General features: G+C 56.8%; 5 protein-coding genes across 7 annotated transcripts; all 5 read left to right on the top strand.

Annotated features, from left to right (window-relative positions):
- Positions 1 to 35: 35 nt before the first annotated feature.
- On the top strand, positions 36 to 1,675 carry SPEM1 (spermatid maturation 1). The gene is made up of 3 exons (XM_006060176.3): positions 36 to 556; positions 656 to 713; positions 908 to 1,675. Exons 1-3 carry the CDS (start codon positions 413 to 415, stop codon positions 1,645 to 1,647), a joined length of 942 nt encoding a protein of 313 aa, XP_006060238.1. The 5' UTR covers positions 36 to 412; the 3' UTR covers positions 1,648 to 1,675.
- Positions 1,676 to 4,227: 2,552 nt separating this feature from the next.
- SPEM2 (SPEM family member 2) lies at positions 4,228 to 6,368 on the top strand. Its single transcript, XM_006060177.3, has 3 exons — positions 4,228 to 4,433; positions 4,599 to 4,656; positions 4,795 to 6,368. The coding sequence occupies exons 1-3, from the start codon at positions 4,296 to 4,298 to the stop codon at positions 6,090 to 6,092; spliced, it is 1,494 nt and encodes a 497-aa protein (XP_006060239.1). The 5' UTR covers positions 4,228 to 4,295; the 3' UTR covers positions 6,093 to 6,368.
- Positions 6,369 to 6,798: 430 nt separating this feature from the next.
- Positions 6,799 to 10,968, top strand: SPEM3 (SPEM family member 3). Its single transcript, XM_025280678.2, has 3 exons — positions 6,799 to 6,990; positions 7,139 to 7,196; positions 7,315 to 10,968. The coding sequence occupies exons 1-3, from the start codon at positions 6,853 to 6,855 to the stop codon at positions 10,962 to 10,964; spliced, it is 3,846 nt and encodes a 1,281-aa protein (XP_025136463.1). The 5' UTR covers positions 6,799 to 6,852; the 3' UTR covers positions 10,965 to 10,968.
- A 2,099-nt stretch (positions 10,969 to 13,067) lies between these two features.
- TMEM102 (transmembrane protein 102) lies at positions 13,068 to 15,208 on the top strand. 2 transcript variants are annotated; one of them, XM_006060179.3, is made up of 3 exons: positions 13,068 to 13,226; positions 13,537 to 13,770; positions 13,858 to 15,208. In XM_006060179.3, exons 2-3 carry the CDS (start codon positions 13,557 to 13,559, stop codon positions 15,180 to 15,182), a joined length of 1,539 nt encoding a protein of 512 aa, XP_006060241.1. In that variant the 5' UTR covers positions 13,068 to 13,226; positions 13,537 to 13,556; the 3' UTR covers positions 15,183 to 15,208. The 2 variants fall into 2 exon arrangements, with proteins under 2 accessions (XP_006060241.1, XP_006060242.1); XM_006060180.3 differs by having other exon boundaries at positions 13,079 to 13,770; positions 14,029 to 15,208.
- Positions 15,209 to 15,947: 739 nt separating this feature from the next.
- Positions 15,948 to 22,639, top strand: FGF11 (fibroblast growth factor 11). Of its 2 annotated transcripts, none has more exons than XM_006060182.3 (5): positions 15,948 to 17,520; positions 19,182 to 19,292; positions 19,490 to 19,593; positions 20,304 to 20,418; positions 20,692 to 22,639. In XM_006060182.3, the coding sequence occupies exons 1-5, from the start codon at positions 17,328 to 17,330 to the stop codon at positions 20,760 to 20,762; spliced, it is 594 nt and encodes a 197-aa protein (XP_006060244.1). In that variant the 5' UTR covers positions 15,948 to 17,327; the 3' UTR covers positions 20,763 to 22,639. The 2 variants fall into 2 exon arrangements, with proteins under 2 accessions (XP_006060244.1, XP_006060243.1); XM_006060181.3 differs by having other exon boundaries at positions 15,950 to 17,520; positions 20,220 to 20,418.
- The last annotated feature ends 44 nt before the right edge of the window (positions 22,640 to 22,683 follow it).

Here is a 22,683-nt window from a genome sequence, read left to right as displayed (position 1 = left end):
CAGTGAGGAGGTCTGAGAGAAATGGGCAGTGGGTGCTGGGGTGTGGTTGTCATGGCAATGGGGTTGTTTGGGGAGTTAAGATCAGAACCAGTGTCTATGGAGGGGTCAGAGCCTGGCATAGAGGACCAGGCGGGGACTGATGGGGGCAGACACCAGGCAGGCCAGAGAGCCCACAGGATGCTGCCTGTGGCTGACTCCAGGAGAGGCATGCAAGGTGTAGGGTTTGGTCTCTGCTAAGACCTGGCCCAGGCTGGAGGCTCAAACCTGGGCCCAGGACTCTCTTGGCACATTGTGAGGGATAGCCCCACACCATTGTGACCCGTTTACCCCAGGGGACAGGAAGGTGGGCTGGTGGATACTGTGGGCACAGTGGGCTGGGGGCCTAGGGGCCCTGGTGGCCCTAGGGACCCCCATGGCCATGGCTGAGCGGCCACGGCCCGGGTGGGCCTCGTATCACAACCCTAACACCAACAGCTGCCAGGACCTGGGCAACTCCATCCTGCTGCTGCTGGGCCTTATCATTTGCATTAACATTGGCATCAACATGGTGACGCTGGTCAGGGTGGGCCCGGGCGGGAGGGTGCTGGCAGGACGGCTGGGGGGCAGGCCTGATGGCCAGGGCCTATCTGGGGTCACTGTGTCCTTCCTCACCTAGCTCTGGCGCAGACTCCGTGGCTTCTTACACCAAGTGTTCCGTGTTATTTGTGAGAAAGGTAAGTGGGGGATGGGGGGGGCATGGGAAGGGCAGAAATCTAGCATTCTGTCCCTGTCCTTAAGCTGGCCCCTTCCCCTCCTGCTCTCCCTCTCAGACTCCATAACTACGCAGCTTCTCTTCCTTGCACCCTGCCTATCCATCCCTGTAGGAGCCAGGCTCCCCACCAGCCTCTCACCTCTCCTCGATCCACAGAAGCTTCTAAGTTACGCTCACCTGGGAAGCAGACCCAGCCCTCAAAGCATAGCTCTCCAGCAGTCCACCTACGATGCACCATGGACGCTGTGAAGATGACGGTGACCCCCCCACCCACTCGCCGCCGTCGCCTTCGAGGCTCTTCATCGCGCCGTGCCCGCCGCCCAGTGGCCTGGGCCCCTGACACTGACGACGATGGTGACGAGAAGCCCCCACATCAGCACACAGCGGCCTGCTCCCACAACTGGGACTACCCTGAGGATTGGGAGGGTTTACAGACTGCCCAGAGGTTCTGGACTCCCTGGGCCCAGGACACCTTGGAGCCTCCTACCCAGACCATCCGCTTCCAGCAGACTATAGAGGGAAGGCCCCTCAAGAGAGAGATGCAGTCTGATCTGGGCCTAGAGGCCTACGTGTACCCTGTGAATCCCCCACTCCCCAGCCCTCAGATCCTGAGCCACAAGAACAGTGGAGGGGGGGCAGGGGCCGGGGCCCAGGCGGAACAGGAGCAGTGCGCACCAGCTGAGCCACCCATCCTGGGCCCGGCCAATGTCCCGGACATCCCCCGGCGCCGCTCCTCAGGGCGCGTCGCCTACGATGCCAGGGACGTAAGGCGGCGGCTGCGGGAGCTGACCAGGGAGGTGGAGGCCCTGTCTCACTGTTACCCTCTGGCCTCTGGATCCAGCACAGCTGAGGGGACGAGAAAGGACTGGGTATACCATTCCCTGACAGAGAGGTGACTGGGAGAAGAATAAAAAAAAGAGAGGAGGTGGATTGTGGTGGTGTGTGTGGAGGGTGGTGCCAGGGCCCACACAGCACCCAGAAGCTTGGTTACTAAGGAAATGATCTCCCTGGCAACAGGGCCTAGAGAGCCCTGAGGCCCCTCATCAACCTCTTGGCCCCAGGCCCTGTCCTCAGCCTTTTCCCAGGCCTTTCTTGGTTCCCAGGCTCCTGCCTGCCTCTGCTCCATTTTCTTTAGTGTTCGGGGAAGCACCCCCCAAATCCCACTCCCGATCCCCAGCAGTACTGCACTTGAGGGGAGACCCTCATCCCATGGCTCCACCTCCTCATGAGGTCTGGCTCTTGCCAGAGCCCAGGTTCAGGCTGCAGCTACAGGTGAGGCGTCGTCCCTTAAGCCCTGGATTCTTTGGGGAGGGATGGCTGAGAGTGAGGGTACCCCCACCCTCACAGTTCTCCTGTCAGAACCCAAAGCTCCTGTACCCTCGAGCAGGCTTGGAGCAGTGATAAAATACTGAGGACGCTGTGGCCCTCTGTGACCTCATGCCTCTGCTCAGCATTTCCATGTCACAAATGAGACGGGCTCAGAGAGATCACGTGACTTACGGTCATATGGACTCTAAGGATCAACTTCATGGCCTCAGATCCTCCAGCCTCTGCTCCCACAGGTAGATCCCCTTTGCTTCTGAGTCAGCTTGGCCCATCAGAGTCTCCTATCTTCTTCAGTTTCTCATGGATACTCATCAGAATATTCCATCCACTGGACATCTGAGAAACCCAGGTCCTACCTACTTCTAGACAGTTAGGATCACCAACACATGCTCAACTTGTGAACAAGGAACCAGGCTGAAGGACTAGACCTCACCTTCCATACCAGATGGGTTCCTGGAATGTGAGCAGATAGGCCTTTTATGAATCACCTCGCTTCTCTGCCATTTTCCTTTGACCAACATTATTGATCATTTTAAACTGACTCCACTAAGTGGATCTATTTTGAACACCTACTATATGTTTGGAGGCTGGATGGGAAATGCCAACTGGGTGTTCCTCTATTTTTTCCCCTCTCTTTTTGACCACACAGTGCAGTTTGTGGGATCTTAGTTCCCTGACCTAGAGAAGGCAATGGCAACCCACTCCAGTACTCTTGCCTGGAAAATCCCATGGATGAAGGAGCCTGGTAGGCTGCAGTCCATGGGGTCGCTAGGAGTCGGACACAACTGAGCGACTTCACTTTCACTTTTCACTTTCGTGCATTGGAAAAGGAAATGGCAACCCACTCCAGTATTCTTACCTGGAGAATCCCGGGGACAGGGGAACCTGGTGGGCTGCCATCCATAGGGTCGCACAGAGTCGGACACGACTGAAGTGGCTTAGCAGCAGCAGCAGCAGCAGTTCCCTGATCAGGGACTGAACCCAGGCCCTTGGCAATGAAAGTGCAGAGTCCTAACCATTGGACCTCCAGGGAATTCCTTGTTCCTCTCTTTCTGCTAAGTTGTTCATTGTACAAACAAAATGACCTGAGGTCCCCTCAGTACCATTTTCTTGCTGCTGCTGCTAAGCCACTTCAGTCGTGTCCGACTCTGTGCGACCCTATGGATGGCAGCCCACCAGGTTCCCCTGTCCCCGGGATTCTCCAGGTAAGAATACTGGAGTGGGTTGCCATTTCCTTTTCCAATGCACGAAAGTGAAAAGTGAAAGTGAAGTCGCTCAGTTGTGTCCGACTCCTAGCGACCCCATGGACTGCAGCCTACCAGGCTCCTCCATCCATGGGATTTTCCAGGCAAGAGTACTGGAGTGGGGTGCCATCACCTTCTCCACCACTTTCTTAGATCATAGCAATGAACCCAGTTTAAATCATAGATTCCTTTTGTCATATCAACAAGTACATCCAAAGTTTGTGCTTTGTGAATTTCATGTGGTTTTCTTAAGATGGCAACTAATCCTTTTTCAAGTTGGAGGGGTGGCTCAGTGGGAGAGCAATTGGTTAGGAAGGCGAGAAACCATGGTTGAGGGGTGGTCTCTAGCAAAGGCAGCAACCTCATGCTCTGAAGTAAAGGGGCCGGTTGGCTCAGTGATCACCAACAGCAAAGACTGCAATCCCTGGCCAGGAAGGGATGGCCATGGTGGGTGCTAGAGGGCTTATGACAAGGAAATGGGCAGAACTGGGAGGGAATGGTGCAGTGGGGTGACCCCAGAGTAGACTCTTACTGTCACCCATCCATCTAAACACCCTAGCTGCACGCTGCAAGCAGGTGTGGGTAGGGAGTCCCAACGGGCTATAAATTGCCATATCTCAATGAAATGGAGGAAATCCTTTATGCATGGCTCAGTCCCTATGAAGACTGAGCACTGTAGTTACATTTTCAAATCGAGTTAGGCCAGCCCCTACAAAGACAGAAGGTCACACTGAACTCTGGGGGCTGGGCTCCATTAGTGGGAGCCAAGGGCAAAGATGGCCACATCAAGGGCCAGCTGAGTGGATGAAAGACGTGCCATCTCTGCATTGTGACTCCCTGCAACATGCCTCATTGTGACCGTGCTCCCTCACCTGCTGGTAGGTATCCCAGGTCCCACCATGAGTGCAGTGTGGGTCAGGGCCGGTGGGGGGGGGGGCGGCGGGTGGCCCAGGTGGCCCTAGGACCCCCCCACCATGGAAAATCAGCTCTGGTCTGACAACCTGGGGTGCTGCCATCAACACCAAGAAAGTACCCAGGATGTGGAGGACTTCCTGCTCCTGCTGCTGGGCCTTGTCATTCTTGTCAACATCGGGATCAACGTAGCAACTATGGTCAGTGATGGTTGGGGACACCCTGGGGGTGAAGAGGGCTGAGGGTGGGAGTCAGCAGCTGGCACTTGCACCTGCAGAAATGGTCTTGGCTGGGGCGGGGTTGGAGTGGTGAGTAGGGAGAGCCTGGCCTTCATTCCCACTCCACCCACCCCACTCCACCCCCAGATGTGGCACAGGCTCCAGAATGTCTTAGACAACAGCATCTGTTGGATTAATCAGAAAAGTAAGTATGGAAGACAGGTGGGGGCATCTGGCCCCTGCCACTCCCAAGACACCAGAAACCCAGGTCCCAATCGTTCCCTGACCCTGAAATCTTCTGACAGTTGCCGGGCCCTCACAGACTCTTTCTTGCCTCTCCTAGATGAAATCTTGCAGGCTTGTGAAAGTTCCCCCAAATATCCTCCAGCCAAGGCCAAAGACGTCCACATCCACTGTACCCTGGACCCTGTAGAAGTGAAGATGGCCAGGCCCACTCACTGCTCCTCTTCCTCCTACCGCCGTCCCCGCAGCCGAAGCCGCAGCCGAAGCCTCAGCCGCCGCCCTCGCTGCCACCAACCTCGCTGCCAGGGCCGCAGCCGAAGCCGTCCCTGCAGCCACCAGCGGAGGTCGAAGAACCGCAAACAATTCCCCTACAGTTGCTCGGTCTTCGGTAGGCCACGTCACAGCCACAAGATGTCACAGCTGCGAGCGAGGCCCTCCTTTGATCGGGAGGACCTGGACTCCTACCTGGAGGAGGACAAAGACCTTGCCTTCCCACTCCCCAAGTACCCGAGGCGGAGCTGGGGAGGGCTCTACCAACGGATGGGCCTACCCTCCAGCGTGGGGCTCTGGGGCCGCCAGGGTGGGATCCTGGCCAGCCTGCCGCCACCTTCTCTCTACCTGTCACCTGAGCTGCGCCGCCTGCCCAAGCGTGTGGAGGCCAAGTCTGAGCTCAGGCTGCAGTCCTTTAGGCCCCTCTGCTCACCATCCCACACCTGGGGCAATGTGGAGGTGGACCAGTGGACCTCGTCTCCACCGCCTCCCCGACGGCTGCCCCCCAACCCCTCATGGGTTCCTGCAGGGCACAGCCCTTACCCCTCAAGGGGCCAGCTCCTGTATGACAACTGGGATCAGCGGCGACGTGGTCTGGAGGCTTCTGAGCCTCCCTCCGCCCTGTTGACCCGGGTCTCCCGGCCCGAAGCCCGAGAGCACTACTCCCCACAGGTCCACCGACGGAGCCTCGTCGGCCATGCTCACGGCCAGCCCAACCACAGCCCCCACCCCTCCACGGGACACTTGAACTACTCCCGGGATCCGCATGAGGTCCGGCGCCGGGCAGCCGAGTGGACTGAGACACTGCCCACTAGGCACCCTCTGACCACCTCCACCTCCCTCACTGTGCTGGGCGAGGCCTCGTACCAGCGGGCCCTGGCTCCCAGCTCAGCTCTGCTCCTCCGCTCCTCCCAGCCCCTGCCCGAAGTCCAGGCTACAGAGCCACCCCAGCCCACCTTTATGCCACTCAGCCGGAACCCAGGGGGCAATGCCAGCTACCAGGTGTATGACAGCCTGGAGCTGAAGCGGCAGGTGCAGGAGAGCAGGGCGCGAGCCAACTCGCTGCCACCTTCCAACTCGGCCTCCAGGCCCTCTCTGCATAGAAGCCGGACTGGGAAAATTCACTGACCGGCAGCCAATGGGGGCGGTGGGGGCCAGGGCATGGAGAAGGGAATAAAGATCAAGAGTCCAGGAAACGCTGGTGGTCTGTGGCTTGGAAGCGCCGCTCCTTCAGCCTGGGTCCCTGCCCTTGGCTTCCTGAAGCCAGTGTCTCCTTCTTGGCCTGAGGGTCCCCTTGGCTTAGTGGCCACAGTCCTGCCAGCAGGCCCCTTCTGGGCTTATACTATGAACGAAGTAGATTTGCAGGTGCAGACTCCAAACCACTGGTCTCTGGGCACCTACTGTGTTCTCAGCTGTCCCTGTCCCCAAAGCTCATATAAGAAGCTGCTTCCGAAGTGGGAGGGTCCCCATCTGAACAGATCCAAGTCCACACCCAGTGAAGGGCATGAAGAAGGCCAAGGCTCTGGACTCCAGCCAGGCCTTCCCCAGGGTTCTGATGCCAGGGGTCTTCCTTGTCTCAGGAGAGGCCAAGGAGATGGAATGTGTGGTTTGAATGAGTGACTCAGTGGGCTGTGAGGGAAGGATTGATGGCTTGAGGAGAGGTGTGCTGGCCTCTGGGGCCCTGTTTGACTGTCCAGGTTCAGGCTGCCTGACCCCAGTTACCAGGGAATGCCACTCTTGGCCCTCTTTATTCTCCTCCTCCCTCATTGTGACCCCACCCCCCTCCCCATTATGACGCAGTCCTTCTCCCCCTCCCCCACCAGAGGAGTCTGGCTCCTAGTGAGTATGTGGGGGCCAGGGGGCCCAGGTAGCCCTGGGACCCCCAGCCATGGGTGAGCGAACCTACCACAGAGGCCAAGCGTGCTCTGGCACCAACCCCAGAAAGTGCCAGGACCTAGGAGACTCAATTCTTCTGATCCTGGGCAGCTTCATCTTGCTCAACGTGGGGATCAATGTGGTGACTCTGGTCAGGGCAGAATCTGGGCGGCAGTATTGGGGGAGCCTTGGGGTCTCAAAGGGGCTTAGGTGGGAGGGCTGTTGGGGTGTGGCCAGACAAGGATTGGACTTCAGGGCTCACCCTGCTCCCGGACTCTCCCCTCCTCTGCTTCCCTCAGCTCTGGAAACACCTGAAGAACTCCTTGCGGATTCTTTTCCGTCATTTTTTCCCCAGAGGTGAGTGGGCCCTGGCATGGGCTCCAGGGATATGGACCTCTCCCCTTTCTTCTATCCCCGTCCCCATCCTCAGCCCCTCAGGAACCCAGGCTTTGTCACATCTCGCCTTTCCCTGCAGACAAGCAATCCAGCTATGCAGGCAGCCATCCCATGTGCATGCGTTGCTCCGTGGATCCCAAGAACCCGTGCTCAAGAGTCCCGCCCCGCTTCCACTGCCGCCCAAGCTTCCTGCTCAGGCACCCTAACCACCTGGACTCCTGGATACCAGACACGAACGATGAGAAGGCTTCTAAGTGCTGCTGGATGCCGCCTCAGTGTGGACATGTCAGGGCTCCCGTGGAGGTGCCATGGGGACTGCGGAAGGAGGGGCTAATGGGAGCTGGGGAAGACCCTCAGATGACAGCCTTAAAGGCCCAAGCCACCTTCTACTCTAAGCCGGAGACATCTTCCAAGTTCCGTAGGATGAGCAAGGTGGACATGGTTCCGCTGCGCCTGCCCCAAGAGAGCAAAACTAAGACCCCAGACCATGACCCAGCCCAGGCCCAGACCCACTCCCTGGTCCAGTCTCCTGGGCATGCTCCTACCAAGGCCCAGACCTTCTCTCCAGCCCACCCCCCTGAGCCCACCCCAGCCCAGACTCAGACCCACACCCCCATTTATCCCCCTGAGCATGCCCCACCTCAGGCCGAGACTGACTCCCTAGCCCTTGGCCCTGAGCACAACTCTGCCCAGGTCTGTGGTCCGGAGCACACCTCAGCCTATACCCCGGACCTGGCCCCCTCACAGGGCCCAGCCCAGTGCGAGGGCCACACGCTTACCCACACTCTGACCCATGCTCATCTAACCTATACCCATGCCCAAACTCTGATCCCTCCCCCAGCTTCTGCCCCAATCCCTCCCCCAGCCCCTCCCCCAGCTTCTGTTCCAGTCCTTCCCCCAACTTCTGCCCCAGCCCCTCCCCCAGCTTCTGCTCCAGTCCCTCCCCCAGCTTCTGCCCCTGCTGCTACTTCTGCTCCAGCCCCTACACCAGCCCCTGTTCCCATGTCTGCCACAACCGCTGTCCCTGCACTGGTCATGGCCCTGCCGACCACTCCAGTCCCTTCCACACCCACTTCCTCCATCCTAACTTCTATTCCCTCTACTTTGTCTGCCTTCAGCCAAGGCCTCTCCACTGGCCATGTGGTCTATGATGCCCGCAGGGTAAAGCAGAACTTATTCCATGTACGTGCCCCTCAGAACTCTGGGTATTCCAGAAAGGACTTAGGTACACTCTCCAGGCTCCAAGAGGGGCATGGCCTGGTGAGCTCTGGTGCAGCTGAGCAAACACTGAAGCAAAGTAGTGAGGACAGTGCCAAGCCCTTCACAGGATCCATATTGGGTTACCTGGAGTTGGGGAACATGGAATGGAAGCTTTCAAATGATGTCAAGGATGAATCTGTGCAGCCCAAGACCTTCCCTTACTGCAGTTTCCACCCTTACAGCTCTGAGAAGCAAAACATGGACTCCCAGACTCCAGTCTACCCCAAATTCCTGGTGTACTCCAAAGATGCTACCCCTTATCAACCTTGCTTCCATGTTCCAACCAGTACCCAGAACTCAATGAGTACTGTGCCTCCACCCTGCACTCTTTCTCTGCCTCTCATTTCTCCTAGATCCTTTGTTGTTCATCAACACAGCAACCACCAGAAGCCCTCCACCTTAGTACAGACCCCCAAATTTCCCCCAACCTCCAAGTCTCCTCAGTCTGTCCTCTCTTCCCAGGGTCCCATCCCTCCCCAGTTCTCCACTACTTCCCAAACCCAAAACCAGCTCCAGCCCCCTGAACTTCATGAGAATCTAGGCCTCAACCAAGACCATGGTCTCCAGAAGACCCCAGGCCTTTCAGAAGACACTAGAGTTCCCAGAAAGCCAGAGTTTACCCCGAATCCAAACCTCCACATGAACCCAGGCTTTACTCAAAACCCAGGCTTCTACAAGAGCCCAGGCCTTGCTCAAAATCCAGGCCTCCACAAGTGTCCAGTCTTTACCCAAGACTCAGGCCTCCACAAGAGCCCAGGCCTTGTTCAAAATCCAGGCCTCCACAAGAGCCCTGGCTTTACCCAAGACCCAGGCCTCCACAAGAGCCCAGTCTTTGCCCAAGACCCAGGCCTCCACAAGAGCCCAGGCTTTACCCAAGACCCAGGCCTCCACAAGAGCCCAGGCTTTACCCAAGACCCAGGCCTCCACAAGAGCCCAGACCCAGGCCTCCACAAGAGCCCAGGCTTTACTCAAGACCCAGGCCTCCATAAGAGCCCAGGCTTTACTCAAGACCCAGGCCTCCACAAGAGCCCTGGCCTTGCTCAAGACCCAGGCCTCCACAAGAGCCCAGGCTTTACCCAAGACCCTTATCTCTGCAAGAATCCAAGCCTTTCCCAAGATTCTGACTTTCACAAGGATTCAGTCATTACACAAGATTCTTGCTCCCGGAGTTTAAGTTCTACTCAAGAGGGAAGTTTCTTTAGAAGCCCATATCTCACCCAACCTTCTGGTCTCCACAAGATCACACCATTTCTTCAAACTTCTGACATTCAGAGGAGCTCAGGCTTTAGGCATGACTCTGGAGTCTGTAGAAATCTAGAACAAAACTTCTATAGAAGTCAAGAGCTCTCCCAAAAAACTGGTCTCCATAGTATCCCACACCCTTCTCAAGATTCTGGATGTTACAAGAGTAGAGGTAATGCCCAAGATCTAGGAGTGTCTAGGAGTCTAGGCTTTACCCAAGATTCTGAACCACAGAAGAGTCCATGCTTTGTCCAAGACTCTGGAGTCAATAAGAACTCAGGCCTTACCCAGGAATCTGGTCCCCATGAGAACCCAGGCTTTGTGCAAACCCCTGGCCTCTATAAGGACTCAGGAGACTACAACAATCCAGGCCTTACTCAAGATTCTGGAGTTTACAAGAGCCAAGACCTTACTCAAGATTCTGACCTCCATAAGAATCTGGGCCTTACCCATGTCACCGAAGTCAAAAGATGTGATGTTCCCCAAGATGCTAAACTTCACAGGAGCCCAGAACATTGCTACAACCCTAACCTCCACAAGTACCCAGGAGTTATTCAACATCCTGGCCCCCAGAAGGGTCCAGCCCTTACTCAAGACTCTGGCTTCTCCAAGACTCAGGACTTTATCAAGGGATCAGGCCTCCAAGAGGACTCACACTTTGTCCCCAATCCTGTCCTCCACAAGAACCCTCTGGGAACTGACTGTGTCCAAGTTTGGGGCCCACTTCAGACCCCAAAGTCATTTATATCTCAGAAGATTCCTCAAAGGCATGATGCCGGGCAGCATGTTCCAGGGACTTCTGTCCCACCTAGCCAGCCCTCCTCCCCCGCCAAGGCCCAGGAGGTCTACAATAATCGACAAACCTTCTCAGAGGTGCCTGTGCTGATAGAGCTGCAACCACCCTCCCGGCGAGCAGGCAGCCAAGGCTGGGTGTACCGCCCCGTGGACACAGCTCCTGCAGCCTCCCAGAACTATCGCCAGATGTCTGTGCCTCCCCAAACCAACTGGAAGCCCCACTGCCCAGGGTCAGGCACCCGGGTAGGGCATGTGGTCTTTGATGCCCGCCAGAGACAGTTGGGAGCAGGCAGGGACAAGTGCGAAGCGTTGTCTCCCAGGCGCATTCACCGAGAGATATCCAACAACTCACCAGAGATGGCCAAGGCGTGGGGATATCAGTGTGTGATGAGAAACTTAGAAAAAGAGGGGACCAATGTGCATAAAGAATAAAAAGGCAAGAGAAGTGTTCTGTGGTTATTTGAGGCCGTCCACCCCAACCCCACCCCTCAGGTGGGGGATAAGGAATGAAACCCCCAGCTTTCCTGCTGTCGCTGTCTTTCCTTAAGCTTTTATCCCCAAGGCCCTAGAGCTGCATTCTCCATTACAGTAGCTACTAGACAAATATGCCTATTAAAATGTAAATGAGTTTAAATTAAGTAAAGTTTAAAAGTGTTCTCAGGGAGTTCTCTGGAGGTCCAGTGGTTAGGATTCAGCGCTTTCACAGACATGGCTGGGCTTCAATCCCTGGTCAGGAGTACTAAGATCCCGCAAGCTGCAAGGAACAGCCAAAAAAAAAAAAAAATCTGTTCCTCAGTCTCATGATCTAAGTGCTCAATAGCCACATGGAGCTATTGGCTACTGTATTGGATGGCACAGATTTAGAACATTTCCATCATCACGGAAAATGCTACTGGAGAGCAATACTTTAGAGTTCAGGGCAACTTTACTTTCCCTGTCAGCCATCTAAAGCATAGCTGCTTTAAGATGGGCTTTCCTTGTGGCTCAGGTAGTAAAGAATCCACTTGCAGTGTGGGAGACCTGGGTTTGATCCCTGAGTTGGGAAGATTGCCTGGATAAGGGAAAGGCTACCCACTCCAGTATTCTGGCCTGGAGAATTCCATGGACTGTATAGTCCACGGGGTCGCAAAGAGTCAGACACGACTGAGCAGCTGTCACTTTCACTTTCAGGGAGCTTTAAGAGGCCCAGAGAACTTAGTTCTTTTTAGGCTGGTTCAGAAGCCACCATCTAGGGAGGAGGTTAAGATGTAGGAATGGACGCCCAATGCCTGATTTCCCCAGACTGTGAGAAAGAGCCTAGGCTTCAGTTTTCCTGATCTGGTCTCTTGGGTCACAACCTGTTGCACGGAAATTTGCCTTCCTGGTTCTGGGCTGTGTTTGGGGCTCTTGGCAACAGAGGGAGAAGACCTCTCTTTGTCAGTGATTAGGAACCCCTGAATTTTAGGCTCCCCAAATTGGACCCTGGATTCTGAGGGTCCCCTCCTTTTGTTGTTCAGTCGCTAAAGTCATATCTGACTCTTTGTGACCCCATGGACTGCATCATTCCAGGCTTCTTTGTCCTTCACTATCTCCCAGAGTTTGCTCAAATTCATGTCTGTTGAGTTGTTGAACAGGCCTTTGATTTGTTCTAAGTGTCTCCACTTGCCCATTTTCTTGCCCATGGACTTAGCCCTAGTTTACTGTGGAGACAGACCCCTGGGAAAAAGGACTATAAGAATTCCTGGTCCAGCATGCACTGGTCTAATCCGTGAGCTTGTCTCTGGTTACCTATCTTTCTGTCCTATTATTCTGGCTCCTAGTTTCATCCTGGACTTAAGCTGTGTCCATGATAGCACTGGTCACTGAAAGCAATTTTCTTCCCCTGATACTTTCTCATTGCCCTGCCCCAGCCCACCTGGAAGTTTCCTCTGGACTTGATTTTCAGCCCTGATAACTCTTCTGTATACACACCTGAGCTGCGAGATTCCAAAGTGTTTGCCCTGATACCATTTGTGTGTCTGAGGTGGCCATCACTACTATGTCCCTTTGGATGTCAATCCCTGGGTCATCACTACCTACGTGTTCTTGTCTAACATTATCACCATTGATTCCAAAGATATTCATCCCAGTTGGGAAACCCCTTTCCAACACCTCTCTTGCTCGGTGCTGACCTTGGACAAGTCATGTGGTACCTTCCTAGGCTAGCAGTAATTGCATGCAAGGACTCTTCTAGATTTAAGTTACCAGGGCACCTCTACTCCCTCAGGCCTTGGGCTATGTGCCTCATTATCATTTGCTATTTGGATCCATCCTATTATGTCTCTGTTCTAAGCCCAAGGAATGTTTGCGATTGACCTGGCCTTGGAAAGACACACTATAGTTTATTTCCACAGAAACTACAACTTCCATCAGGCACTATTTCAACGGAACAGGAAAGGATCTGGGGGCGTGGCTCTAATGCCCTGGTAGCTTGGAAGACAAACTACAACTCCCAAGATAGCCAGGAGATCTCTGCAAAGCCAAAGGAGAGATTGACTGGAGGCCGGGCTGGTCCGGAACCACCTCCAGAAAGGGGCGTGGTTGTAACGTAGGGGCGTAGCCTTGTGAGCAGCAGGAAGAAGTTACCTGTTGAATCTTCCTATCCATTTTCTCTTCAGACCTTGCAGCTACCCCTAAGAGGGAAGCTGCAGACCACTAGCCTCTTCCGAAAAAGAGGTAAGGGGAGGTAGACAGGGGGCGGCGAAGGAGGCTATTGCATTCTGTAGGAGGGGCCAAACAGCCACTTTAACCTGCTGAGTCAGGTGAATCGGTCCATGGGGGTGGGGACTAGCATATGAGAAAAGGGCAAGGACGGAGGAGGTATTTGTTTGCTTTCAAGGCTAAATTTAGAGCCCTTCATCTGCAGACCCATTGGTAGATTGTGTCTTGGGCACCCTCTGGATCTCGGGAAGAGAACGGAGGGGCGAGTTTTCCACAGCAGAAGGAACAACGTTTCTGGGCTTTCCCCTGTACGTGTATTTCCTAGCCCCCAAACGATAGAGCCATATGGCTTCTGCAGTCTGGGGGAACGCTCCCTGGTGGAGCCCACCGCCCCCAGCCCCAGCCCGGCCGCTCACAGACATCGACTTCTGCTCTGGAGCGCAGCTGCAAGAACTAACCCAGCTGATCCAGGAGCTGGGTGTGCAGGAGAGTTGGAGTGATGGGCCCAAGCCAGGACCAGATCTCCTCCAGGCCAAGGATTTTGTGTTCTCTTTGCTTAGTAAGTAACCCTCTTGCTGCTCTCAGCTCCGCCCCATCCCATCCTGGGCTCTGGATCATGCCTTCACGATCCCTACTCTTCCCTTAGGTCTCATTCATCGCAGGGACCCTCGCTTTCCTCCCCAGACAGAGCTCCTGCTGCTTCGTGGTGGGATTCGAGAGGGCTCCCTGGATTTGGGGCCTGCGCCTCTAGGTCCCTACACTCGGGGACCTCACTACGATGCTGGCTTCACACTTCTGGTGCCCGTGTTTTCTTTAGATGGCACTGGGCAGGAGCTGCAACTGGACATGAGATCCTGTTACGCATGGCTCTGCCTCCCAGAGCAGGTACGCGGAACCTCGGTCCGGGAAGCATGGCAGGATTGCCTAGGACCCCCAGTCCCAGGAGGACGTGATTGGATCCACCCAACTGATAGCAGAGAGAGTCCCCGGGACCCGCAAAGCTCCGTGGACCAGCCACACAGTGACATCACTGAGCCTGAGGCACACGAGTCTTTGGAAAAATCACCTAGTAATGTTTCAGTGCCGGAGTCACCCCAGCAAAACCTAACCGATATTGGCTTTCCCTCACCATCGGAAGAAACGAATGATGACGTCACCAAAGCAGCAGATGTTAGCCCAGGGCCACAGCCGTCGGAGGCTCGGGAGGCATGGCCCACATTGTGCCCCGCCCAGGTGGCTGCTTGGTTCTTTGCTTCGCTGGCTGCGGTCGCTGAGTCCCTATTCCCCGTCCCGGGTGCCCCGCGCTTGGTCCACGCAGCCCGCCACGCAGGGTTCACTACCATCCTCCTGGCTACACCCGGGCCCCCGCGCCGCCTCCTGCTTTTCGACCTGATCCCCGTGGTGTCTGTGGCCGGCTGGCCCCAGGGGGCTCGGACCCACTCGTGGGCCGGCCCGCTGGCCTCGGAGTCGTCCTGCTTCTACCTGGTGCCCGGCGGCGGCGGCCAAACGGAGCGGCCGGGAGCCTCCGGCTGGCAGCTCTGCTTTGCCCGCCAGGAGCTGGCGCTCAAGGCGCGCATACCCACTCCGCTGCTGCAAGCGCACGCGGCGGCCCAGGCGCTGCTGCGCCCGCTGGTGGCGGGGACCCGGGCCGCGGCGCCCTACCTCCTGCGGACGTTGCTCTACTGGGCGTGCGAGCGGCTGCCCGCGCTCTATCTGGCGCGGCCCGAGAATGCGGGCGCCTGCTGCCTCGGGCTGCTGGATGAGCTGGGCCGAGTACTCGAGGCGCGGACGCTGCCCCACTATTTTCTGAGTGGCCAAAAGCTCCGTGCGGGGGACGGCGCCTCTTCGCTGCTCGGGGCGCTGGCCCTGCTTCGCGGGGACCCTGCCCGGGCCCTGCGTGCCGCTGTGGAGGAAGCCAAGGCTGCGCGTAAGGGGGGCGGCTTAGCCGGCGTGGGAGCCGGGTCCCATTAAAAACGCTGTTCGTACTAACGCGGAAAGTGCTTCTGTTGGCCAGCGGGGTGTGGAGGGGACTGCTCTTCCTTCACCTGGGAGACGGGCTGAACCCCTTGGGCCCGAAGAACCCGCGTTCTAGAAGGCCTCCTGTCTGGTTCCTCCCCATCCTCCCACTCTCCTCCAGCACCATCCCTGGCACAGGTCGTTCCATTCCGGCCTCTCCACTTTCCACATCTGTGGCCAGCACCCTTCTTGCCTCGGTGCTGCCCCGGCATCTAACTTCTGGCATCCATCTCTCCCCAGTGCTTATGGTCTTTTCTCTTAAGGGTCAATAGAGGTAATATATTTGCTGAAAAAAGACGTGAAAAGGAGAGAGGTATGGAGATCAGGGACTGACCAATTTGGTTCACACAAAAGCAGAGATATTAAGGAGGCCGGATTTCACCCCAGGCTAGTCCTCGCCACCACCGCTATCCCCCACTTTCCTCATTAAGTGATGTCGATCCCGGGCAGTAGGGTCCCTTTCTCCATTCTCGAGGCGTCCACCATTCCATCTACCTAAGCCCAAGCTCTCCCCTCGTGCAGATTTGCCTTCTGTAGAGTCGCCTATTTGTCCCTCCTCCACTGAACCCCGAAACAGGCGGCTCCGGCTGCCTCTAAGACCGTCCCCACTCCCTGGCTCCAAGGAACCCCGGGGTTCCGCCCGCCCAGCCCCCTCCCCCCCCCCCCCCGCCCCACGGCTTTTCCCGGCGTCTCCGCCCCCTGCCCCGCCCCCGGGCCGGCTCTCGGAGGAGGGGGAGCTGCTGTCGCCGCCGCTGCCGCCTCAGCTTCCCACCGCCGCTACTGCTGCCGCCGCTGCCGCCGCTGCACTCTGTCCAGCCGCCAGGCCCAGTGTTCACTTCGCCGGACCAGGGCGCTCTGCGGAGACACCCTCACTCCTTCCTGGGGTCTGGGACGCCTAGCCGGGCGTGGGGGGAAGCCCCGTTTGCGGGGTACAGGGAGGGAGGAGCCTGGAACCGGAGCCAGCGCCAGCCGTCGCCGGATTGACAAGACAGGACAGGTTGAGGGGCGTCGGGGAAGGAAGAGGGGGTGCTGTAGGCAGTCCCCGGGAGGAAGAGGAAGCCCTGTCGCAGAAAGCTGGGATGCGCTCTGACTTATAGGGGGTCTGTTCACATTTGTGGACCCGTGACAACGTGGGTGCACTCCTCTCCTGGGGGGCTGGTTGGATTGGAGGGCCTGGGATCTAAACAGTACCAGCTGTCCCCGAGGAAATTAAAGGGCTGCCAGAAAAAAAACACACACACACACACACACCCAAAACCCCAAAACCTATGCTCCTTATTCCGAGGTGGCAGAGGGCCCTCCAGACAACCACCTGGTGTAACCACTAGGAAGGGCGGATTTGGAGGTGACTTCAAAAGGAGTGGAGGGTAACAAGGTGAGGAAAGGGGCTCAGCACCTGGAACCCTCTGCCACTAGAAATGGGGGTGACTTGGTAAATACTGGTTTTGTCCAGAGACAGGGTCTGGGAACCTCTGCTTGCTGAATGGGGACAGTCTGAATATCTCGAGACATAGTTTTTGGGGGATTTCAGTGAAAAAAGTGGGGGATTCTTCACTTAGAGGGTGGCAAAGGAAAAGGAACCAAGGTTGGGTTATTCGCTGACATTGGCAGCACCCCAGCAGGAGTGGGGTGAGTGAATATCTCCAAAGCTAAGGACCCACACCCTTAAGATTATAAGAGTGGCTTTGTCAGGAACAGGGGGCCTGGAATAGGCACCTGGAAAGGTGCCTGGGGATATTGGAACCACGTCTTGGAAAATCTGAGGGTCTTGCCTTTGGGATAAGGTTAGTGGGGGACAGGGACACTGGACACTAGAGAAGGGGAGAGTATTCTGTAGGGGGCAAAAGTCGAGGGTGGGGTCCATTGAGAGGTAAATAGGCTGCTGGGTCCCACGAAGCTAGTAGGAGGCCCAAGGGTGGGAGCTGGCGCCTGGGGTGGGGGTCCTCTAGGGTTTATCCTCAGGTCCTGCGGGTAGGGCGGTGAGTCGGGACCGGAGCGTCCAGAGCATGTCCTGGTGAGCGAGCGGGCTTCTCTAGGGGAGGGGGTGCCCAGCGCGCTCCGGGCGCCTGCCGGTTTGGGGGTGTCTCCTCCCGGGGCGCCATGGCGGCACTGGCCAGTAGCCTGATCCGGCAGAAGCGGGAGGTCCGCGAGCCCGGGGGCAGCCGGCCCGTGTCGGCGCAGCGGCGCGTGTGTCCCCGCGGCACCAAGTCCCTTTGCCAGAAGCAGCTGCTCATCCTGCTGTCCAAGGTGCGACTGTGCGGGGGGCGTCCCGCGCGGACGGACCGCGGCCCGGGTGAGTGGCTGGGGCGGGGTCTCCAGGCCTGGGGTCTCTCTGCCTAGGAGGTTGAGGCCAGGAACTCCCGAAGAGCGGGGCCTGACCGAAGTGGGGGAGCTCCCCGAAAATGAAAGGGGGTGGGCCTGGGCCACCAACTCTCAGCCAGACGATGCCTCAGTTTCCCTTTTCTTTCGCCCGTAACCCCGAGTCTCCTTGCTTTCGAGGGCAAGGGGAAGGCACGAGGGGCTAAGCTGGGTGCCCCGAAGCTTGGCAGCTCCTTCTCGCCGCCTCCCCCGTACCCAACACGAGTCCCCACCCCCACCATCCTCCGCCTACGTGCCGGCTCTCGCGATTCTTTCAATCCCGAGTGGAGGGGCCTGGGGGTTCCGGACGCCTGGGTCACCCCGAGGGTTTCTGCGGCTCCGGCAGCCCCGCCCCCGCCCTGGTGCTCCCGCTCCTCCGAGCTTTGGCTCCGTTCCTCCTGGCCGAGCTTGCCTGGCTCGGCGCCAATCTCCCCAGCTCTCCCCCGGGTGTCCTTGCAGCTACCTCTCCAGCCCGCCCCTCTGTGTGCCCTCCTCCCGTGACCTGCGCTCCAAGAAAGGAGCTGGGCACCCCCCCCCCCCCCCGGTGACCCCCTACGCGACTCCAAAATCGGGCTTCACGGGCTCAGGGGACCCTCTGCTATGAGGGACTCAGACACAGTACACTGCTGGAGACCCGCATGGAGACTGAGGGTCGTACCACCTACGAGGGGGTACCGGGAAGTCGGCCGGGAGCAAGCCTCGGGGGACGAGAGTTGTGAGGGTTAGCGTGTGGTCCCCGTCCAGGTGCGACAGTCAGGGAGTCCCTCTGGCCTCTCTCTCCCCCGCTCCCAGCTCCCCTAGGGAGAGACTGCCCCCCTCCGCGGTCCTTCTCCCCCCTCCGCCGCCGGCCCTCCGTAGTGGTACGGTCCGCAGCCCACCCTTTGAGTGGGACCCGGTCCCCACGTGATTCAGCCTGCCTCGCCAGCTCCCCGGCCCCCTCCCCCATTTCCTTGGTATGGTACCGAATGTCCCCCATCCCAGGCGGGTTACCTGGCTGAAGGGGAGAGGCTGAGGCTCAGAGAGGGCTGGGCCCTCGCGAGCCAGTAGACTGACAGACAGACAGACAGACAGATGGGTCAGTGTCAGGCCGGCGCTGGGCCAAGGAGAGGCCCGCGCCAAGCAAGCGGCAACCGCAGCAGCAGGTGCTGAGTCAGCGTCAGACCCAGTCCCACCCCCATCCCTGAGGAGGCGCCCCTACCCTGTGGTCACCTTACTGCCCCCACAGTCACACACACACTGCCCTTTCAGCAGGCCTGCTGGTCTCCCTCTGTCCTCTACCTTTCCATGCATCTCTACCCTCCTCTTCCCTCTTCTCCCCTCCCCCCCTTCTGGTTGAACTGTAGGGTAGGAATTAATCATTTAAATAAATTTCAATAAATTAAACTGAAAACTGGTTAGAGGCAGCAGAAGGGACCCACACCCCAGCTTCCTCTGGTGTCTGAGAGAGGTGGGAAAGAGCTTGCTGGGAGGGCCCTGGGACCGACCCTCTTCCTTCCCTCCATTCTCTTTTTCTTTCTCTCCTCTGATCCCGCCAAGTGTAGGAATGTTTCTGGGAACAGAGATGTGATGTTCCAAGATGAATGTCTCTCTCTCCAGAACCTCAGCTCAAAGGCATCGTCACCAAACTGTTCTGCCGCCAGGGTTTCTACCTCCAGGCGAATCCCGACGGGAGCATCCAGGGCACCCCAGAGGACACCAGCTCTTTCAGTGAGAGGGGAAGCCAGCTGCCTGGTGGGAAGGGGGAGAGTGGGCACAGGCCATGACAATACTATTCCCGCTTCAGGATCCATTGGCTCTTTGACTCCCAAGGGAAGAGCTGGAACTGGAATGGGGGTGTGTGTGTGTGTGTGCTCAGATAGGAGTTGGAGGTCTGGGGTACTGAGGCTCCCTCTCTCTACCCCCAGCCCACTTCAACCTGATCCCTGTGGGGCTGCGAGTAGTCACCATCCAGAGTGCCAAGCTGGGTCACTACATGGCCATGAATGCTGAGGGGCTGCTCTACAGCTCGGTGAGACAAGGGGGTGGAGTGGCCTCGGGTCTGGGGACTCCTCTAGGACAGACTTCCCAACTACAAGTATTTTGCAGCTCAGAGCTCCCTCTCCCTCCAGCTCTTGCCAACACCCTGTCCTCACTGCCCACTCAGGAGCACCTACTCTAGAGTCCCTTTAATCTCTCCTCCTTGAACAGCCCCCGGTGTACCCCCAGGCTCTTTGAATGTCCAACTCCTTCAGGCTTTTAGGATCCCTGTGTCTCCTCCTACCTCCTCGAAACTTCATTATTACTCACTATCCCAGAGTCATTTGGGATATTGGGAAAGGATTCTGGAATTCCTCCAAGCAGGAATTCCCTCCAGGTCCCCTGGATGGTGAGAGGTTGGGAGTGGAGTAGATTAGAGAGAATGTATCTTCTTATTCCAGGCCCCCAGAAGTCTAGTTCCTGGCCTTTGGGGGCCACCAGACTCTTTTTCATCCTCCTTTTGTCCCAGTTCCTGCATGGACTCAGAAGTTGGTTCTCCTCACCTCAGATATATGGATTGCATCCTGCCTTGTTCTTCCCAGGGCTCCCTTCTAGTCCAGTGATGTGTCTTTTTGTCTCTCTGTCTGTGTGTGCCTTTCTGGGTCTTTGTCTCCTCAGCCGCATTTCACAGCTGAGTGTCGCTTTAAGGAGTGCGTCTTTGAGAATTACTATGTCCTGTACGCCTCTGCTCTCTATCGCCAGCGCCGTTCTGGACGGGCCTGGTACCTGGGCCTGGACAAGGAGGGCCGAGTCATGAAGGGAAATCGAGTCAAGAAGACCAAGGCAGCTGCCCACTTTGTGCCCAAGCTCCTGGAGGGTGAGTATGGACCCTCTGGGAAGAGACAGGCCACATGGGAGGGTATTGACCTTGACATGGATATTTAATGACATACAGCTCAGGGGTTATAAGTGTTTTAAGAAGATACCTGTTATGACAGGCCAAGCCAGGAAGACTTTGGCCTTGAGGGATTTGGGGAGATCTCCTTTTGTGGGTCGGGGTTCCCAGAGGCTGCATGGAGGGGAAGGGAGCCTATTCAGAGCTCTCTGGGTGCCTAACTCTCCTTCCTGCTCCTCTCTCCCCACTTCACAGTGGCCATGTACCGGGAGCCTTCTCTCCACAGTGTCCCTGAGACCTCCCCTTCCAGTCCCCCTGCCCCCTGAAATGTCATTCCCGGACTGGAGGCTCCCTGCACTCGCACAGAGCCAGCCACCACCACAGCCTGTCTCCCAGCCCTGCTCCTGGCCCTGCTCTCACCGCCGCTGCCACACTCATACCCTGTGCAGCCAGGTCCCACCAGGTGCTCTGCCCCGAGGGAGCCTAGGGGCCACTGTGACTTCTGGGCCTGCTGAGACCCTCAGACTCTTAGGCCCAGGGTTGGGGGTCAGAGAGGAAGATGTCTGGAAATGGTCCTGGCTGATCACTTCTTTTCTTCCATGCTCACCCCTCCAAAGCCTTTTTCTGAGATGATGCTGGGGGTTCCAAAACTGATAGAACCAGGGCATAAATCCTCCCCATCCTGGGCTCAGCCAGTTCCTGGAACCCTTTTCCCTTTTCATTGCCACTGAGCCATAGATCTGTAGGTCCACTGGCGCTCAGGATCATTCCTTCTTTCTCTACTCCACCTTCTGCCTTGTTCCAGACAGGTTCCAGAACACAAGGCACCCCAGCCAGGGCTACTTCTGCACTCAGGCTCTGTGCTGGAACACAGGCATGCTGCCAGGCTCTGTTCTGGATCCATCAGGCTTCTGTCCTTGACCCAGATGGACCCCTGACTTCAAAATAGAGAGAGGCTGGATTTGAGCCCTGTCCAGCTTTTGGCCTTGGCCTGAACTGGGACCAGTCTCAGATCACCACAGTTTGAACTTTCTTATCCCAGAGACACCCAATTCTAGAGCATGGTGTTCTAGACACATATGGAGCCATACTTCCTTCTGAATCTTAGCTCTATGACATAGACCAGGGCTCTCAGCCCTTTCCTTCAGAATGGAACGGGGGTGCTATATAGCCATATTATTGCTCTAGAGTAAGTTCTAGACCCACGTTCCCACCTTCTCTAGTGATACCTGTTAAGCATGAGCTCTAGAAAGGACCCAGCTATGATTCACAAAAAACTAGGTTCTAGATGGATCAAGAACCACTTCTTATTTTTCCTAGATAATTTTCTAAAACTCTTAGTCTGCCTGTAGAATGCTAACCTTATTTTTACATGCAGTTTCTAGTTCCTACAGCTCAGTTGGGGTCCTGCCGGGAAACAGAGTCTGAGGAAGGGCAAAGGAATTTCGGAAGGAATCCCTGGCTCATAGTAGGGCAGCTAGGATGGGGAAGGGACCAGAACCATGGAGTGACTGGACCTGTGCCTGGGTTGAGGGGACATGAATACATAGCTACCTCAGCAGGAATTCCTTCCAGGTCCCCTTTAAAGCTGAGGTCTTTAGGGTAATAGGTCTGGAATAAAAAAGACAAATGTGACATAGCCTTGACTCCTACCCACCCACAATGAAGAGACCCCAGTTCAGCAATAAGCCCCACCCTTCTCCCCTACAGATCAGGCTAAGGAGGGTGAGGGCCTCTTGGGTTCTAAACCTCATACACCCCCACAAGCTTCTAACTGAATAAAATTTGCTTTACCTTAGAGCTTATAACCTCAGCTGGGTTTTAAGCACCCAAAAAGGGCCTGACTAGATTTTTCTGAAAACATACAGAGAGCTCAGGGCAGGCCTGAAAAAGATCAGAAGCCCATCAGTGAACTGGGAGGGATACTCTGGGTGGTGGCAGACTTGGTCAGAGTAGACTGAAGAGGCATTAAAGGCAGACTTGGGCAGAGTAGACTGAGGAGGCACTAAAGGGAGGGGCTAGGGCTCAGAGGCAGGTTGCCTTTCCTCAGGCTCTTTTTACTTCTGGCTTGTCCTAAGAGGGGTGGATGCTCCCCTCACCCACACAGACCCCGCTCAGGCTCCACCCATCTCCTGGATCTGCTCCCAGGGGACCAGGTCTCTAGTCCACGCTTTCTCAATTAAAGACGATTTATACAACTGAAGTGTTGTCTGTCATCTGTGGGTGGCAGGCTTTGGCAGTTGCTCG

This window comes from Bubalus bubalis, chromosome 3 (assembly GCF_019923935.1).
Source record: "Bubalus bubalis isolate 160015118507 breed Murrah chromosome 3, NDDB_SH_1, whole genome shotgun sequence".
NCBI lineage: Eukaryota > Metazoa > Chordata > Mammalia > Artiodactyla > Bovidae > Bubalus > Bubalus bubalis.
Note: the sequence above shows the minus strand (reverse complement) of the source record. Positions and strands in the feature narration are given on the sequence as shown.